This window comes from Leucoraja erinacea, chromosome 3 (genome assembly GCF_028641065.1).
Source record: "Leucoraja erinacea ecotype New England chromosome 3, Leri_hhj_1, whole genome shotgun sequence".
Lineage (NCBI taxonomy): Eukaryota > Metazoa > Chordata > Chondrichthyes > Rajiformes > Rajidae > Leucoraja > Leucoraja erinaceus.
Window position 1 is genome coordinate 91498892 of NC_073379.1, and position 21066 is coordinate 91519957.

Consider the following 21066-nt stretch of genomic DNA (forward strand, 5'->3'; position numbering starts at 1 on the left):
CATCTGGGAAGGAGATGGACGGGTGATGTTTCGGGTCAGGACTCACCAGACTGAAGCGTGGCTCTTCACGCCCCTTGCCCTACCCTCTGCCCGGGGCTCTCTATAGTCCATCGCCCATGTCTAGACGGCAATGCCCCTGAATCAGCCGCTGTCTGTGGAATGGGTCCGAGCGCCGAGCGGAGGGTCAGCGTTGCAGGGTCAAGTACGTTGCACCTCCCGTGGCTTCTGGTGAAGGGAGCCCCCAATCTCAGCCCGACCACCTCGTTAGCAACCGCTGGGCTTTGCACTAAAGCTTGCAACTTTCCTAGCGGATTCCACGGCGACCTTTGCTCCAGGTCAAACTCTGGGTCAAGCGCAGTGACACGGTGCTGGAGGGACTGAGCGGGCCAGCAGCATCTGGGGAGGGAATGGGCCATCTGAGGAAGGGTCCCCACCCGAAACGTCGCCTGTCCATTCCCTACCCGACCCGCTGAGTTGCTCTTGCATTTTATGCTTTGCTCAATATTCCAATATCTGCAATTCATTGTGTTCCTCTGGATCATGTCTGGTCTTTGATCAGATCGAGGTCCTCTAAACTGTGGCCTTGCTCCATGTTTGCACGTCTGACGCCCAGCAATGAGCAGCGAGGGCCGAGTCCCAGGCCACGTCGGTTAAAAGGCACCAAAGCGTCAGCAGCGAAACTTTGCCGCCTCTTCAAAGCGGTCTGAAGCAAAGTGAGACATGTGTTGTGTTGTTCACGTTCGCCCCAGCTCAGTGGCACATTGCTGGAGATCTGTGCTCCCCTACCACCCACCCACCACTCCCTTCATCCCATGGCTCCGGGCCACTTTGCAGAACACATCTCTCCAAGGACCGTGTGTAAGAAAGAACTGCAGATGCTCGTTTAAATCGAAGGTAGGCACAAAATGTTGGAGTAACTCAGCGGGTGAGGCAGCATCTCTGGAGAGAAGGAATGGACGATGTTTCGGGCCGAGACCCTTCTTCAGACTTATGTCAGGGGCGGGAGCGGGACAAAGGTAGAATGTAGTCGGAGACAGTAAGACCAGTGAGAGAACTGGGAAGGTGAAGGGGATGGAGAGAGAAAGCAAGGGCTATCTGAAGTTAAAGAAGTCAATGTTCATACCGCTGGGGTGTAAACTCCCCAAGCGAAATATGCCATACCGTTCCTCCAATTTGCATTGTGCCTCACTCTGACCATGGAGGAGGCCCAGGACAGAAAGGTCAGATTGGGAATGGGAGGGGGAGTTGAAGTGCTGAGCCACCAGGAGATCAGGTAGGTTAAGACGGAATGCATTTTGTGTCTATCTGCAAGGACCGTCCTTAACGTCTCTCTCGCTCTCTCCCTCTCCCTCTCTCTTCGGTCTCCTACGTAGTCCATTGACATCCAAAAGAAACCCCCAAAATAGCAAGTCTTTGGGACTTAATATTGAATTTAGCTATTTCTAAATAATCACTGCAACTTTCTTCTCTCTGCAAATGCGATAATCTGCCTTCCTGTTTTTGCTACCAAAGAGGTTATCCACTTTGGGAGCAAAAACAGGAAGGCAGATTACTATCTAAATGGCGTCGTTGGGAAAAGGGGAAGTACAGCAGGCAGTGAATGGCATGTTGGCCTTTATAACAAGAGGAGTCGAGTATAGGAGCAAAGAGGTCCTTCTGCAGTTGTCCAGAGCCCTAGTGAGACCACACCTGGAGTATTGTGTGCAGTTTTGGTCCCCTAATTTGTGGAAGGATATTCTTGCTATTGAGGGAGTGCAGCGTAGGTTTACCAGGTTAATTTCCGGGATGGCGAGACTGTCATATGCTGAGAGAATGGAGCGGCTGTGCTTGTACACTCTGGAGTTTAGAAGGATGAGAGGAGATCTTATTGAAACCTATAAGATTGTTAAGGGTTTGGACGCGCTAGAGGCAGGAAACATGTTCCCGATGTTGGGGGAGTCCAGAACCAGGGGCCACAGTTTAAGAATAAGGGGTAAGCCATTTAGAACGGAGACGAGGAAACACTTTTTCTCACAGAGAGTTGTGACTCTTTGGAATTCTCTGCCTCGGAGGGCAGTGGAGGCCGGTTCTGGATACTTTCAAGAGAGAGCTAGATGGGGCTCTTAAAGATAGCGGAGTCAGGGGATTTGGGAAGAAGGCAGGGATGGGGTACTGATTGGGGATGATCAGCCATGATCACATTGAATGGCGGTGCTGGCTCGAAGGGCCGAATGGCCCACTCCTGCATCTATTGTTTATTGTCTAATGTCTATCTTTTTTATTTTGCGTTTTCTTATTCTGTCTCCAACAATAACTATCAGCGCTATATCATGGACAACCCCTCGTCTCTGCAGCCCCTACCCCTCCCCCCTAAATTAACACAGTTGTTTTCTCACTTTTCCATGGTTCGTGACCTGAAACATTGACTCAATCTATCCCCAGATATACTGATTCACCTGCTGAAAGCTTCCAGCATTCCTTGTTTTTTTATCAACATTTCCTGCATCTGCAGTTATTCATTCCAGTTGCATTCAGCAAAGCGTGTGGATCACTACTCAGGATACTTGTATGTTATGGTCTCTGAGGATTGATGGGAACTTCTCACCAAAGGTGGTGAATCTCTGGAATTCTCTACCACGGAGGGCTGTGGAGTCTAGATCATTGGAGGTAGTTAAGGGTGAGGTAGATATATTTTTGAAAGTTCAGGGAAGTAGAGAGGATAGGGAAATTGGCTCAGCTATGAATCGCATGCCTAGGTGATCATATTGAATGGTGGGGCAGGACTGAGGAGCTGAATGGCCAACTCCAGCTCTTCGACATTAGCAGTGGGGCTGCAGTCTCACAGCACTAGAAACCTGGGTTCGATCCCGACCTTGGGTGCTGTGGAGTTGGCACATTCTCCCTATGACCGGATGTGTTTCCTCTGTGTGCTCTGGTTTCAGCCCAGATCCCAAAGATGTGCGGTTTTGTAGGCTCATTGACTTCTGTAAAAGTGCCCCTAATATGCAGGGAGTAGATGAGACAGACAGCATTTCCGTGTAGTATCGCAAAACTAAACGCCAGTCTGAAGAAGGGTCTTTGCTGACAATATGATGTGCTGGATCACTGAAGCACTGTCGATTGGTCTTTCTGCAGGTTCCCATTAAAAACATTGAGCGGGAGCTGATCTGCCCATCCTGCAAGGAGCTCTTCACTCATCCACTGATCCTGCCCTGCCAGCACAGTGTCTGTCACAAATGCGCCAAGGAGCTGCTGCTCTCCAGGGAAGATGCAAACAACGATGTGGACTCGGAGTTCTCCAACCCAACCACTCCGGTCAGCAGCCCCAGAGCTCGCCGCCTCTCCTCCGCCAGTGTTGAGAGGCTCGACAGACTCACCCGGACAGGTAGGTTGCAGCCACACCACCTCTGACAGAAACCATAAAGAGAAAGCATCAGGCTTATGGTGTCTCACGGTTATTGCATGTTTTATTGGGCATGGATAAACAATGGCAGAATCCTTACCTGGCCATCACTTTGAAGAGGGTAAAGAACATTTTCCAGAGAATGAATTGGGGCTAAGTGGGTTAAACTATACTTAAGGAGGTGGCTTTAGAAATCGTGATCATTTTCCAATATTCTATAGATTCAGGATCAGTTCCTGTGGATTGGAGGGTAGCTAATGTTATTCCACTTGTTAAGAAAGGCGGGAGAGAGAAAACCGGGAATTATAGGCCAGTTAGCCTGACATCGGTGGTGGGAAAGATGCTGGAGTCAATTATAAAAGATGAAATAGCGGCACATTTGGATAGCAAGCAGCAGGATCGGTCCGAGTCAGCATGGATTTACAAAGGCGAAATCATGCTTGACTAAGCTTCTGGAATTTTTTGAGGATGTAACTAGGAAAATGAACAAGGGAGAGCCAGTGGATGTAGTGTACCAGGACTTTCAGAAAGCATTTGATAAGGTCCCACATAGGAGATTAGTGGGCAAAATTAGAGCACATGGATGCTGACATGGATAGAAAATTGGTTGGCAGACAGGAAACAAAGAGTAGGGATTACCAGGTCCCTTTCAGAATGGCAGGCAGTGACCAGTGGGGTCGGTGCTGGGACCGCAGCTATTTACAATACACATCAATGATTTAGATGAAGGGGTTAAAAATAACATTACCAAATTTGCAGATGAAACAAAGCTGGGTGGCAGTGTGAACTGTAAGGAGGATGCTATGAGGGTGCAGGGTGACTTGGACAGGTTGGGTGAGTGGAGAGATGCATGACAGATGAAGTTTAATGTGGATACATGTGAGGTTATCCACTTTGGTGGCAAAAACAGGGAGGCAGATTATTATCTAAATGATGTCAAGTTGGGAAAAGGGGAAGTACAACGGGATCTGGGGGTCCTTGTTCATCAGTCACTGAAAGTAAGCATGCAGGTACAGCAGGCAGTGAAGAAAGTGAAGGGCATGTTGGCCTTTATAACAAGAGGAGTTGAGTATAGGAGCAAAGAGGTCCTTCTGCAGTTGTACTGGGCCCTAATGAGACCACACCTGTAGTACTGTGTGCAGTTTTGGTCTACAAATTTGAGGGAGGACTTTCTAGCTATTGAGGGAGTGCAGCATAAGTACACAAGGTTAGTTACCGGGATGGCGGGACAGTCATATGATGATAGAATGGAGTGGCTGGGCTTGTATACTCTGGAATTTAGAAGGATGAGAGGGAATCTCATTGAAACATATAAGATTAAGAATAAGAGGTAAACCATTTAGAACGGAGATGGGGAAATACTTTTGCACTCAGAGATTTGTGAGTCTGTCGAATTCTCTGCCTCAGAGGGCGGTGGAGGCCGGTTCTCTGAATGCTTTCAAGAGAGAGTTAGATAGAGTTCTTAAGATAGCGGAGTCAAGGGATATGGGGAGAACGCAGGAATGGGGTGTAGATTGTGGATGATCAGCCATGATCATTGAATGGTGGTGCTGGTACGAAGGGCCAAATGGACCTACTCCTGCGTCTATTGTCTATTGATAAGATGCGTAGGCATGAGTCTTGTAAGTAGGTACATAAGCTCTTAGTTCTTGGGGCTGAAGGAATTAGGGGATACAGGTATGTGAGAAAACAGGAACAGGGTACTGATTTTGGAAAAATCTTTACAAACGATCAGCCATGATCATATTGAATGATGGTGCAGGCTCGAATGGCCAAATGGTCTACTCCTGCACCTATTTTCTATGTTTCTATGTAGGTAGATCTGGTGGTGTTTGAAACAGGATATTACAAAATCAGATCATTCAGGGTGGTGATAGGAAGTTCTTTTCACTTCTAGACCAAGAGAAATCCAAAGATCTTAAAAAAAACTGTTGCTATTTGACCAGAAAGTTTCAAAGGTTATTAAGTATTAAGGGTATTAAAGGCTACAAAACCAAACCAGATGAATAGAAACATAGAAACACAGAAAGCAGGTGCAGGAATAGGCCATTCGGCCCTTCGATCCGGCTCCGCCATTCAATATGATCATGGCTGATCATCCAACTCGGTATCCTGTACCTGGCTTCTCACCAAGGCCCTGTACAACTGCAGTGGAACCTCCCTGCTCCTCTACTCAAATCCTTTTGCTATGAATGCTAACATACCTTTCGCTTTCTTCACTGCCTGCTGCACCTGCATGCCTACTTTCAATGACTGGCGTACCATGACACCCAGGTCTCGTCGCATCTCCCCTTTTCCTAATCGGCCACCATTCACATAATAGAAACAGAAACATAGAAAATAGGTGCAGGAGTAGGCTATTCAGCCCTTCGAGCCTGCACCGCCATTCAATATGATCATGGCTGATCATCCAACTCAGTATCCTGTACCTGCCTTCTCTCCATACCCCCTGATACCTTTAGCCATAATAGCCTAGGATCATTCCAGAATGATTCTGGAATTGCTCAGTGGGATCACCTGGGGAAGATGGTCTTAAACCGTTGAATTTGTCAACATATTGGCATCTATATCTGGCCTGCTGTCAAACCAGATTTAATCAGCTGGTTTGACATTCTTTTACAAATTTAATCACAACTTTCTTTGACCTTTTTTATTGAAGAAGGCAATCTTATCAAGCACTCAGAATATGTCTTAAAAATGCCTATCTGAGACTTGGACTCTGCACATACTTGTGATAATAGCAGTGTTCTCTGCCTCCGTTTCTGTTTCCCAACCTGCAGCATATCTCCTGTGATGTAAGGTGCAAATTGCAATCTCAAGATATCTCCTTGAGATCAGTAAGACAGTGTAATCGCTTGTGTATCAAAACAATACTGCTCTGAAGGTTACTCCCAAAGTCCGAATTACATAAAGTATTTAGTTCATTAACAGATTCACGTACTGAAAAGGAAATGGTGGTGTTTAAGTTTAACCCTTTTCATTGTTCATTTTAAATTTAAGATATTAATTTAATTATATGACAGTTTTAACAAAAGAGAAGATGTGATAAGTTAATGAATTGAATAAGGCATTGAAATTGGCATGGTGTAAAAGCACATTGAGACTTTGGTCAATGGCATCAGGACATCACAACTTAACTCCTGTTAAACTGTCACATAATTGCATGAATATTATAGTAAACTCTCAAAATTCAACTGGATATTGAAACCCAGTTAACCATTTGCTACTCGCCACCACTACATCACACATGATCCTTTTGTCAACTGTGGGGATGGCATGAGGTGATCTTTCACCATTTGTCTTCAACAAAGCTGTAGATAGACACAAAAAGCTGGAGTAACTCTGTGGGTCAGACAGCATCTCTGGAGAAAAGGAATAGATGACATTTTGGGTCGACACCCTTCTTCAGACCCGTCTCCACCTTTTTGTGTCAATCTTCGGTTTAAACCAACATCTGCAGTTCCTTCCTCAACATAGCTGTAGATGGGCTTATTAGGCACCTTGAGAACATTTTAACCATGTTGGAAAATTGTTTAATGATTATCTTGAACTGTCCACTGACATCTCTATTATGCTGACATTTAGAGGTCATGAAGGAGGAGCGGGTGAGTAAGATTCATAAATATCTAAGTGCAGACCTACAGAGAATGAATCAACCAACCTTGCATTTCCCTGTAAAGTAGTCTAGGATTACTATATCAAACTCACTGTAATAGTAAAAAGGAACGCTGCAAATGCTGGTTTACACCAAAGATATGCACAAAATGCTGGAGTAACTCAGCGAGTCAGGCAGCATCTTCTGAGAAAATGGATAAATGAGGTCAGGACCCAATGGTCTTCACTCGAAATGTTACCTATCCATTTTCCACAAAAATGCTGCTTGACCCGCTGAGTTACTCCAACATTTTGTGTCTATCATTGGTGATTGTATTGTAAATAGATTTGTAATCTGGAATCTTAAACGAGTAATCCAATAATATTTTTATTTTAATACAGTATTACTAATGGTAACTATGGAGCTGCCAGGTTTGCATGCCATCTCTATAGATGACTAATGTATTTTCAGGAAATAAAATCTGCTTTCCTAACCAGTGAGTCATCCCGATGGCATAAAATCTGCTAAAATCAAACCTAATCGCACAGCATCAACTCGCGTAACAGAGCCAGTCGCACACTGTGTATACTGTGTGCTCGGTCAGTCCTGTAAGGTCCTCCTCACAAACTTCTGAGGACTTCTGTTTAGATTTGAGAGATACAGCACAGAAACAGGCCTCTTGGCCCACTGAGTCCCCGCCGAACACTAACATTATCCCACACGCTAGGGACAACTTACAATTTTTACCGAAGCCAATTAACCTACAAACCTGTAAGTCATTGGAGTGTAGGAGGAAACTGGAGTACACGGAGAAAACCTACGCGGTCACGGGGACAAAGTACAAACTCCGTACATACAGCACCAGTAGTCAGTCGAACCCGGGCCTCTGGTGCTGTCAGGCAGCAAGTTTCCTGCTACACCTCCGTGCAACCCAAGAGAACATAAATAATAAGTGCCTTTCCACAGTCAGGCCAAGCAATTGCCTATTAGAAACATCCTCACACAATTATACCTTACAGTCAACACCAGAGTTCTTACATCACGGTCTCCTATATGGTACAGCCGGAGGTGATGACACAAAGTCCTCGACATTGAATGTGGATCAATGGGATCACACCAAACATGGACAAGGAAACATCTTTATAATGACCACTTATCACCATCCCTTCATGTTCAATACCACAAGAGCAACAGAAAACATTGGTCAGTGATCTAAATGCCCATTAGCATGAGTAGCTCAGTGGCACTATTACTGCCGATATATCTGTGCTGTAGGACAAAGCTACAATGCTGATACTCGTAGCAGGAGATGCAAGATCATGAGAGAAAATCTCTCTGCCCTTGTTCTCATCAGTTTACCTCTCAAACATGATTCAGGTGGGGGTGGCCATTACACAAACCTTATGGAGATGGAGTTTCATTCCCACACTGAGGCGCAGTTGTTTGAGACTATCAGTTGCTAAATGGAGTAGATGTCGAACAAATTTAGAAGCTCTAAACTGGACATCCCTGATATTCCATGGGACATTTGACCCAAAAGAATTGCTTTCTATTGTAATCTGGAATCTCATACCCTGGCACATCTCTCACCCAGCTGCTACCACCATCAAGCCAATCCTGCTTCAATGAGGAGGGTTGAATAGCAAGTAGGGAGCAAGAAGAGAAACACCTACAAATAAGGCACAAGTTGATAAAGTTACAACATGCCTGTTTGCTTAGACGGAGCTAAGTGATCTCATTACCCAGGGATAAAGTCAAAGTTCTCTAATCTTTCCTTATCCAGTTGTTGATAGCAGCTGATAACTAAACATGTAACAAGAGGAGGAGGTTTACAAGAACATTCCAGTCTAAATGCAAATTAAGCTTATTAATAAAGACAAAAGCAAAATTAGTGTTAGCATCCAAACAAAAGGCACAAAGTGTCGGCATAACGCAGTGGGTCAGGCAGCATCGCTGGAGAACATGGACCGACAACAGGCTGTTTGTCTCACTGATTGTGTTGGGGGCAAGGCGGGAAATCTGGAAGTGAGGTAGGGTCAGAGGTCACCGAGGGATAGGTGATACAGGTGAAAGTTTTTTCGATTGACTGATGGTTGGATAAAGGCCAGAGATGAAGAGAGAAAAACAATGTTAGACAAGGATAGAAGTTGTGCGAAATCTGTCTCACTGAAAAAGACTGCTGTGGTCCGTGGATGGAGGTGAGGGAGATGGTGTAGGGACTGGTGTTAAGTCTTCTGTGGTTGCAGGGGAAAGTACCTGGGGAAGGTTAGTTTGGGTGGGAAGGGATGAGTGAACCAAGGATTTGGTGGGGGGCGATCTCTGCAGAAAGGGGTATGGATGGGAAGTTGTTACTGGTGGTCAGATAACGTTGAACCGTTCATGTTTATAGCCATATTAATCCAGTGATGGTGAAGTGGCTGATCCATCTCAGCAGCCTGCTGTCCTGTCCAATCTTCAATAGTTTATTTGATAATTGCTGTATAAAAAAATTGCTGATTACATCACATACTGCAGAAGCCCCAATAACAGTCTTGCCGTACTATTTATCTCCAGAGAGCGCGGCGCTCTTTAGTTTAGTTATGTTTATGTTACGTGTACCGAGGTACAGGGAAATTTTTTGTTGCATGCTAACCAGTCAGCGAGGATGCAATACATAATTTCAATTGAGCCATTTACAATGTACCAAGACATGATAAAGGGAATAACATGAATAGTGCAAGTTAAAGCCAGTGCTGTCGAATCAAAGATAGTCCGAGGGTCTCCAATGTGGTAGATGGCAGTTCAGGACTGCTCTCTATTTGTTTAGTTGCCTGATAACAGCTGGAAAAATAACTGTCCCTGAATCTGGAGGAGTGTATTTTCCCACCTCCATACCTTTTGGCCAATGGGAGTGGGGAGAAGAGGGAGTGGCCACGGTGCGACTCATCCTTGGTTATGCTGCTGGCCTTGCCGAGGCAGCATGAGGTATAAATTGAGTCAATAGAAGGGAAGTTGGTTTGTGTGATGGTCTGGGCTGCGTCCACAATTCTCTGCAATTCTCTTAGCCTCAATGTTGCAATTAATGTGGAACAATACATAGGGATTTTGTGTTGACCAAATCCAATCAAATACATTGCTAATCTACCGTCAATCTTCAGCAAGGCAATGAAGTATTTGAGTCCACGGCAGATCTATTTAATTCCAGACTTCTTTGCAACCTGTGTCTGAACATGGAAAAAAACTGAATTCCAGTGTTTTATATCAGGGCAACAGTTGACATGTGGAAGGAATCATGAATCCAAAACTGAAGCCAATGGGAATAATGGGGAACACTGCATTGGCTGAACCTATTCCTATCATAATGGAAGATATTGGTGGGCTGTTCAAGGCTGATCATCTCATCCCCAAGAAATTGTCACAGAAACTCTTCTGGTGGTGTCTTAGGCCCAAAGAAGAGTTGAACTTTTTTTCCGTCTTCCATCACAGTTCGCTCATGTGTCAGACGGCGTTCTACCATTGTTTTGCCACAGCCAGTGCCACATCTGTGCCTCTGCGGAGATTGTCCGCAGTGCATGCCTCTCCGCCGCAAGTCAGTAGGTGGGCCATTGTCTGTACCTCTCCACAGTTGCACTTGTCAGAATCCAACAAGCCTCACTTCTTCAGGTTAAGTCCGCAACGTCCCACTCCAGTGCGGAGGCGGTTTAGGGCTTTCTAGGTAATATATGGCAGGTGGTCTTCTGGTGCTATCTGTTGTTTGGTTTTAGTGCCTGGGATCAACTGTGAGGAATGTGGAGGAGTCACGGTGGTGGATGTTTATGTTAAATGTATTTTGTGTGTTCTGTTGCTTTTTATTGGGAATAGTCCCCGAGGATTGGCGAACTGCGCATGTTGTTCCATTGTTTAAAAAGGGTTCTAAGAGTAAACCTAGTAATTATAGACCTGTTAGTTTGACTTCACTGGTGGGCAAATTAATGGAAAAGATACTTAGAGATAATATATATAAGCATCTGGATAAACAGGGTCTGATTAGGAACAGTCAACATGGATTTGTGCCTGGAAGGTCATGTTTGACTAATCTTCTTGAATTTTTTGAAGAGGTTACTAGGGAAATTGACGAGGGTAAAGCAGTGGATGTTGTCTATATGGACTTTAGTAGGCCTTTGACAAGGTTCCTCATGGAAGGTTGGTTAAGAAGGTTAAACTGTTGGGTATAAATGCCGGAATAGCAAGATGGATTCAACAGTGGCTGAATGGGAGAAGCCAGAGGGTAATGGTGGATGGCTGTTTGTCGGGTTGGAGGCAGGTGACTAGTGGGGTGCCTCAGGGATCTGTGTTGGGTCCTTTGTTGTTTGTCATGTACATCAATGATCTGGATGAAGGGGTGATAAATTGGATTAGTAAGTATGCAGATGACCTGCATACCAAGATAGGGGGTGTTGTGGATAATGAAGAGGATTTCCAAAGTCTACAGAATGATTTAGGCCATTTGGAAGAATGGGCTGAAAGATGGCAGATGGAGTTTAATGATGATAAATGTGAGGTGCTACACCTTGGCAGGACAAATCAAACTAGGACGTACATGGTAAACGGTAGGGAATTGAAGAATACAGTTGAACAGAGGGATCTGGGAATAACCGTGCATAGTTCCTTGAAGGTGGAATCTCATATAGATAGGGTGGTAAAGAAAGCTTTTGGTATGCTAGCCTTTATAAATCAGAGCATTGAGTATAGAAGCTGGGATGTAATGTTAAAATTGTACAAGGCATTGGTGAGACCAAATCTGGAGTATGGTGTACAATTTTGGTTGCCCAATTATAGGAAGGATGTCAACAAAATAGAGAGAGTACAGAGGAGATTTACTAGAACGTTGCCTGGGTTTCAACAACTAAGTTACAGAGATAGGTTGAATAAATTAGGTCTTTATTCTCTGGAGCGCAGAAGGTTAAGGGGGGACTTGATAGAGGTCTTTAAAATGATGAGAGGGATAGACAGAGTTGATGTGGACAAGCTTTTCCCTTTGAGAATAGGGAAGATTCAAACGAGAGGACATGACTTCAGAATTAAGGGACAGAAGTTTAGGGGTAACATGAGGGGGATCTTCTTTACTCAGAGAGTGGTAGCGGTGTGGAATGAGCTTCCAGTGGAAGTGGTGGAGGCAGGTTCGTTGGTATCATTTAAAAATTAACTGGATAGGCATATGGATGAGAAGGGAATGGAGGGTTATGGTATGAGTGCAGGCAGGTGGGACTAAGGGAAAAAAGTTGTTCGGCACGGACTTGTAGGGCCGAGATGGCCTGTTTCCGTGCTGTAATTGTTATTGTTATATGGTTATTGGTATGACTGTATGGCAAATTAAATTCCTCGTATATGTTGCAAAACATACTTGGCTAATAAAGTATGATTATGATTATGATGATTATGAAGTGTAAAGGGCAAGTTTCCTTCCCTTACCATACCAAATCCTCTCACTACTACCATTATGGGGAGTCACAGCTAGCAAGAAATAAAACTCAGGCAGTGGCATAATTTGCAAGCTACCAGGTCCATAATAACTAGTCAATGGATGGGTATTGTGGTTCTAGTGATTCATCTTTTAACTCCATTTACAAGATACAAACCAATACTGCGATGGAATTGTCTCTACTGGCTTGAACAAGTGCAATTCCAACAACAATTCAAGAAGCTCAACATCACCCCCACAAAACAGCTTGTTTAATTAACTGCTAATCTTCCGTCCTAAACACTTACACCCTTCATTACCAGCTGTCTATAGCTTCAGAGTGTGTTGTCTACAAGATACAATGCAGCAACTCATCTGGGGTACCTCAGCAGCTCTTCTCAACCTGCACTCTGCACTATCTGAAGGAGAAGGGAAGCCAGTTCATGGGAAGACCATCACCAGCAAATCCCATCAAGTCCTCCCATTTTGACTTGGAAATTCCCTTCTTCCTGGACCCCCCCCTAAAATCACCCTGGGACTACGTTCGCTGCAGGACTGCACTGCATTACGTAGACAGCTTCAATTTGTGTTGAACCTCAAATATCACCTTGTATTAAGACAATCAAATTCTAAGAAGGGGAAAGAAAACAACATGAATTGATATTTCACCATGCCAATCTGATGGTTTTCGATTTGGTTTAAAATTCACAAAGTGTAAATGTGATCTTAATGAGTAAAGGCCATGGAGCTATCTAGCCATTTTAAACATTGATCAACTTCACTTTTGCTCTTTACATAGAAACATAGAAAATAAGTGCAGGAGTAGGCCATTCGGCCCTTCGAGCCTGCACCGCCATTCAATATGATCATGGCCGATCATCCAACTCAGTATCCTGTACTTGCCTTCTCTCCATACCCCCTGATCCCTTTAAACACAAGGGCCACACAAGGGCTCCCTCTTAAATATAGCCAATGAACTGGCCTCAACTACCTTCTGTGGCAGAGAATTCCAGAGATTCACTACTCTCTGTGTGAAATGGAATGGAATGGAATGGGAGCTTGAGTTTAGTACCAAATGATTAATTCCTAACTTTCCCGGAATTTGCTGAGCAGGCCTGAATTCACTTAAACATTTCTTGCATAAGATAATGAAAAATATTCATGAATACTATGCACAATGATCATGTTTTACTTAATTATGCATTGTATTCTAATCATTTTTGGAGATTCAGTTACAGAACTGAGTACTCTCAGTAACGTTTCAAGGAAGAAGATCCCTTTACTTTGTGTAAGCAGTCAACTTCTGACCAGCTTCCAAAGACCCACGCTGCAAAAGTGTGTTAGTGTTCATCGTTTACACCAACTGTTGAATGAGATTTCGAAAACATTACCAATTTATATCAGTTAGAAGTTTTTTTATAGGCACAAGTGAACTTGCAATTAGGTTGTTCAAATTAATTTTGTTGAAGGTTACTAGATAGAGACTTTTTAATGAAAACAACAAGAATAATTTCATTTTCATCACGTTGGCTGGACCTCATATTTCCTTTGGCTCATTTGTCATTCGGCAAGGTCTGTTGGAACTATGATGCATATTGTGCCTGCCTTGTTATACATAGCCATTGCCTTGTCATATATGGCCCCAGGCTGCCATGTGTAGTGCTGCCTGAATGAATCCTTGTTATTAATTTCATTGAAGTGTATTCTGATTTTGTTGAGAAATTGGAAATACCCCATTCTTTCATATTTTGCCTTAGGCTCCACACAAAACCCTTTGAAAATGCAAATGAAAGCATTGTTGACAACTGATTATAGTTTGCCATTGCATCTGTCATGGATGAGGATATATGCAGTTATAACTGTGGTTCTAGTGAATTGGTTCAAAATCAATTACATTTAAAGTCCAGCTGACAATGTGCATATCTAGCAATTTCCACGTGGCAATCCATGTGGATGTAGCAAAATCACACATTGAAAAATTAGGTGAATATATTTTTTGGTGAATATTGTCATGATGTTGAAAGCCCCTATATTTCTTGGAATAAACCATTATGTCACAGATTAGTTACAGCAGAGAAAAAGGCTGTATCTGCATTGACTTCCTACTGGAGCAAATGTCTAGTTTCACCTCCAACTCTTTTTCTGCAGCCTTGAAAATTCACCATATATTTGTCTAATTCCTCTTGAAAGGTGCAACTTGGTGGACAATGTAATCCAGATTCCGGCCCCACACCGTGTATAAAAGGTTTTCCGTATGTCACTCTTAATTTATTTATTTACCCATGACCTTCCACCAAAGGGAACAGGCAGATATCAATAAGAATCATCTATCCGGCACTTCTGCCTGAACATGGGTGTGAACATTACAGCTTTTTCTTTGGGCTCACATGCTAGAGCCTGCCTTTGTTGAGAATGGGGATGTGTTTGGAACCACCTCTTTCTGGTTGTGGTTGCATTTTCACCACCATTCAGGGCGAGACGTGAAGAACCGCAGAGCTTTAACCTGATCTGCAGATTATGAATTTGTTTAGCTCTTTCTACTGCATATTACCATTGCTGTTTAACACGCACGTAATCATGCATTACAGTTTCATTAAACTGGCAATGCTTAATGTTTATTTAAGCCCAGTGCTGCCTTTTAAATGCTCCTGCATTCCTTATTTGACTACAGTTGACTCCCTGGCGTGACAGTAATGCTCTTCTTCTTCTTTTCGTGTCTTTGAAGCTGGTTGGTTATATGACAGTTTCCCATTCCTTTACACAGTCCTTTGCGTTTTTATTGAACACTGCAAGATCCTTTGGGCGGCACTGGTTGGGTAGTAGGGGGCAGGCAAGGCAGTGCTGCATTGTATGGTCCTCTTCTCCACGTTCACAGGTGGTTTGGCCAGTATTATAGCCCCATCTGGCCATGGCAGCTTTCGATCGCCCTGTTCCTGTTCTCAGGCGGTTGAGCGTCTTCCACTGGACCCATGGTGCTTTGAGCCCGGAGGGAGGGCTTCAGAAGGAGGGATACCCATGTCAGTAGGAGGGGGGTCGTCCTCAAGCCTTTTTGTCCATAGTTGGAGTCTGGTTTCTTCCCATGATGCTATTAGGGGCTGGACATGGCTGAGAAAGCCTCTCCTGGACTTCAGCCGTTGGGCCGGGGGTACACGTCCGTAGAGGAGGTGGCGTTCATCACTAGTGGCCTTAGTCATCTCTACTCGGCTGGCGACTTCCCGTCTCACATCGGCAGGGGCAATGCCAGCGAGGAGGTGCAGGTTGTTTATGTTGGTGGGCTTCAAGCAGCCAGTGATTGAGCGGCAGGTGTTATTCAACGCTGGGTCTAGTTTCTTGACAGTAATGGTGAAATGAGGGATGTGCCACGTTATCAGGTTACACAGCATGATGGTACATATTTGTGTTGCTGCTGCTGATCCACAATATCATGGATGTCCAGTTTTGAGCTGCTAGATATGTTCGGAGCCAGTCACATTTAGCCAGTTTGAAGTTCTTCAGAGACAACGTACTCAGCATGGAAACACCACTTTATCTTCACAACGACTCTGTATGATCACTTCTATCGGTGCTTGTTTTTATGGAGACATCTGCCACAGGTAGATTCGTGAGGTTGCCGAGTACATTTATCCTTCATGTTGGTCCTTCAGATGTCAATTGGCATAGCGTGATGGTGCTTCCAAGCCCGTCTTGGTGACTGACATTGAAGTCCCTACCCAGAGTACATTCTGTGCCCTTGCCACATTCAGTGCTTCTTTCAAGTGTTGCTCGTCATGGAGGTGCATTGATCCATCAGCTGAGGGAGGACAGGAAGCAGTAATCAGGAGGTTTCCTTGCCCAGGGCTGACAATGCCATGAGACTTCATGTAATCAGGAGTGACAGGTGAGCCAGATTATTGCTGAAGTTTGGATTCCAGCTGTTTCACATTCTTGTCTATATACCATTGTGCATTCTCCTCTGATGGATGTGTCCTGCAGTGGGACAAGGCGTTTGCAGAGATTGTGCTGAGGTGTCTGGCCTATTATCTGTAAGGTAATGACTGTGAGAATACATGCTTCAAGATGTAGCTTCAGTCATCTCGGGGTCAGATCTCCCACTTTGGACTCCAGTGCCTGGAGGTTTGTGAGGATGATTGTGGAAGGTCTAGGTCAATACCACTTGATCCATCCAGATACAGGCCTTCACTGTTGATTGTTATGCTAATAGAAAAACTATTAGCCTACTTGGCAACTTCAGAGGGAGGTTAAGAGTCAGCCATATTGTTATGCAAGACAGGGTAAGAATGATTGCCTCGCCTGAAGGGCATTTGTGAATCAGATTACTTTTTGAGATGACATTGGTACTTTCAAACTAGTTGGCGTTTTTGCCCACATTTAACATTGAAAAATCAATTTTGATTTATAATGTAAAATTTGGGTAAAACGTTACGTTATAAAATTGGTTGTTGTGATGGGATTTGAAGTCTGGTCTCTGGATTGTCAGTCCACATCTCTGGTTTAGTCGTCCCATACTTGAACCATGGCAACGTTACATACACGTCTAGGCTGCCTGCTACTTTTGTGTTGTTATATCTTAAGTAGTTCTAAGAAGTGGAGAATGTTTACTCCCAGTAATTGTTTTATTTTGGACTTTATCATTCCAACCCCAGGAGAGCAGATGGATAAGAAATAGACAGATAAAGCTACCTTGATGTACTCTGAACCTTTAGCTGTGATAATGTTACTTATTGATCTTTGATACTGCAATGCAGCAGCTGTTTGAGAGAGATTGGCATCTCTTCTCCAGAATGGTTAATTGTACAGACTCGGAAGTGTTTACTGCTACCAGATTTGTGGATATTTGTTAAAGTTTATGATTCAATCAGATGTGTTTACATGAGCTTTAAATATATTAGCCAAGTAACATTGTTTAGTTGAGTTGAGTTTAGTTTAGAGATACAGCATGGAAACTGGCTCTTCGGCCCACCAAGTCTGAGCCGACCAGCGTGGAAGCAGGCTCATCAGCCCACCAAGTCTGCGCTGACCATGCTACACATTAGGGACAATTTATAGCAGCCAGTTGACCTACAAATCTGCATGTCTTTAGAATGTAGGAGGAAACAGGAGCAGCCGGAGAAACATAGAAACATAGAAATTAGGTGCAGGAGTAGGCCATTCGGCCCTTCGAGCCTGCACCGCCATTCAATATGATCATGGCTGATCATCCAACTCAGTATCCCGTACCTGCTTTCTCTCCATACCCCCTGATCCCCTTAGCCACAAGGGCCACATCTAACTCCCTCTTAAATATAGCCAATGAACTGGCCTCAATACCCACTACCCTCTGTGGCAGAGAGTTCCAGAGATTCACCACTCTCTGTGTGAAAAAAGAGAAAAAACCCATGTGGTCATGGGGAGAGCGTAGAAACTCCATACAGTCAGGATCGAACCTGCATCTCTGGCACTGTAAGGCAGCAACTCTACTGCTGCATCCCAGTGCCGTCTGTGTGTAAGCCCAAACATTATATAATTGCAGTTAAGGTGGAGCATCAAATCCAAGTACAGTTCAGACTTTGCAAGATCCGATGCATGTTCCAGCAATTGTCTAAGAGTATCAGGACCAAAAACGGGAGGAAAACAACAAAAACAGCTCTGGAAGAAGAATTTTAGGGGCTATTTTCTTTCACTTTCTGCTTCTTTCCACAAGTCCAGAAACTATTGTAGCTCAAAAAAAATGAAGCTAATTATAAATTATTTCCATTGTAATTTGCCTGTTAAATTAAAAAAAATAAAAATAAAACTATTGTAGCTAATTATAAATTATTTCCATTTTGCCATGTTAGCTCATTGTAGGATAATTCAAACTGACATAGCAATAATCGAAAATGTAAAAACCTTCAAAGCTCAACTTGCGATATCCAAAGTGCCTCTTTACAAAGAAAGAACAAGCAGCTGGTATACAATCATCACAGCCATAACTTAAAGCCCCATGTAATCTAAATTTATTTATAGCAATGTTGTCGAGCAATGAATATGTACAAAATGAATGATACTATATGTGCTATTTTCTTGTAGCCTTTCAACAAAGATAAAATTGCCCTTAAAAAACAGTAAATGTTTTCAAACGCCCAAGATATCAATGTTCAGAAAATTATAACTCTTTTTCCATGTAATATTTTACTGTAAGTTGGCAAATGCTGATGTCTATTTACAAATATCATTTTTAATGCAAGAGTGCAAGGGACATATCCTGTTTACCTTCTGTGAGGAACCATTTGTCTCTGATTTAAATTCTGCTTTGTTAATTAATTCTTCAATCTGTTTTTTAACTGCTCTTAGATTTGTTTATGAGGTAAATTAAAAAAATACCCTTTGAACTGTGTTTATGAGATAAATTAAAAAAAAGTATTTCCAGGTACTGTCGAAGTGGCAAGGTGTCAACAGTGTTTCCTGGTGTTCTGGGCCAGGGATGCCGAAGGCATAACTGTTGGCTGCAACTCATTCCCCTTTAAGAGTCATCTTTCCAACAGTCCCTTTACATCAGCACTGAAGTGTGTGCTTCACCACACCCTCCTTGCAGCAACACGCTTCATACCCACGTCTCAGCCTGCACACACTGCCAACAATTCAACCCAACAAGCCACATCACCCAAACAGTTTAGGCAGTGCTCAGCTATGCTAGCAAAGCTGCAAACACGCTCTTACTTGTGGACTCTGGAAAATGAGAGTTAAATATAGTTAGCTGTCTGTGAATAGACCATGTCAATAATCTTCCTTGTAGAACAATGTGATAGCAAATTACCAGATGCCACAAATATCTTTAGCTGTGGCCTGGAATCAGCCAGAGCCATGACCATGTTCATCCTGGCAGCCACTTGACAGCACAAATAGGTGCAAATGATCCCATGTGTTTTAACAATGCTGCTTGAGGAGAGATGGAAAAGCTGGATAGACAAAGGAGAGGCATTGAACATAGGTCAGCACAGCACAGGAACGGGCCCTTCACCCCACAATATTTGTGCTTAACATGATGCCAAGTCAAACTAATCTCATCTGCCTGCACAGGATCTATATTCCCTGCACTTCCATCTGCCTACCTGAAATCCTCTTAAATGTCACTATGGTGCCTGCCTCTACCACCATCCCTGGCAATGCGTTCCCCCACCGCTCTCCGGGTAAACCCCCTCCCCCCATCTCCACTAAATCCTCCCACTCTCATCTTATAGCGATGATGAAATGTGTTGGACATTTCCACCCTGGGAGACAAGTTCTGACTGTCTACCCTATCTATGCATCTCATCATTTTATATACTTCTATCAACCTCCGATGAGATGAGATCCGACAACAAGACGGAGATTACTAATATTGGTAGAAAATGACACGGGGCAAAAATAGAAGCACAATGTTAAAATGATTGTGTCCTTTTCTCAAACCTTTTAAAGTTGCTTTTTTGGTGGTTTTGGTTTTCTATAGACACTTAGAATATAACAAGGTCTTCAGTGAGTTGTATAAAGATGCTGTTTCCATATCGGCTCAATAGTTGATCTGGTGAACACTCCACCCGCAATACCTGCCTGCAGAATGAACTAAATCAGCTGCTTTTAAACATAGTGTTGCCAACTGATCAGAATCTATTCAGTGTATCCAACTCAGGTGAAGATTAAAAATCCAAACCTCCCACTACTGACCATTAGCTTATGATTCTGGTGGAAAGGATATACTGTATGTGATGCAATGAATGAAGCTACTTACACTGGTGATGTAGTCATCTATCAAACAGCCATCCACCATTCATTGTCTAGGTTCATGTATTAAGAATTAACTTTTGGATGGGGATTCAAAGATGACAAGAAAATGGGGAACATAATCATAACTTGCATTACGGGGTTAAATAATGGAAGGTGGAAATTGCATGAAATAATGCTGTGGAGTTTCCAAAATTCTCACAATAGGGTAAAGCCCAAATCTAAATGTTGTGTTATTTATATTAATTTTTATTCTATTGAAATGCAAACTACTTCTGAATATTTCAGTGGTTGAATATATTTCCATGATTCATGCTTGAAACGTAGTTTGTTCTGGCTTTGTGTATGTTGCATCAGTGACATTCAAACATTTGTTCTAGCAACCGGTTTGAACATTAAATGGACATTACAGGATAGTATTTCACATTTATTGACAAGTAAAAGCTTGATAAGTGAAGTGCACCTTTAAATGTCTGTGGTTCTATTTTGTTCAATTTCCTCCCATCTGAAAATGTAATTAACAAACCTGATTTTGAATCTTTTAGGAATGTAATCTAGTTTTCTGTGGTGTTGTCTCTGAGATAATGTTCATCTGACAATGAATTACTCCGCTAATGTGTTTTCAACATTAAAGCACAGTGGGAATGACACTGAAAAATTATTCCTGACTTTTTGTTAATTGATTGCAGCCTCACTGCGAAGGTCATTCGGGAGAAAAGGTAGAACCATTCTGTGTTAATTCAGGTTTAAAGAGTGTTAGCTGCAGTTCAATTGTAACTGCGTTTATTGCGTTTTTGCAAAAACAAGATTTGATTCTATCTGTTAAAAATCAGAAAATGGTCACATTCTAAAGTTGACATAAGGTGGACATAAAGATCATCATTATAAAAGCAGCTGCAATTGACCAGCAATCTGTCACAGCAAATTTGATTTAATATTTAAGGAGCATAT

The 21066-nt window shown here is 43.2% G+C and overlaps 1 protein-coding gene across 6 annotated transcripts in view; it reads left to right on the plus strand.

Annotated features, from left to right (window-relative positions):
* The window catches only part of trim36 (tripartite motif containing 36), a 103104-nt gene that overhangs the window by 5873 nt on the left and 76165 nt on the right, over positions 1–21066 (plus strand). For 4 of the 6 annotated variants that reach the window (XM_055633178.1, XM_055633179.1, XM_055633181.1 and 1 more), the window contains exon 2: positions 3115–3364. Coding sequence is in view for 3 of the 6 variants with exons in the window: in XM_055633181.1 (XP_055489156.1) it covers positions 3115–3364 (250 nt within the window). In the remaining 3 variants the exon portion in view is untranslated. Of the gene's footprint in view, positions 1–3114; positions 3365–20804; positions 20835–21066 lie in introns of all 6 variants that reach the window. The other 2 variants (XM_055633177.1, XM_055633180.1) reach the window with 1 other exon arrangement.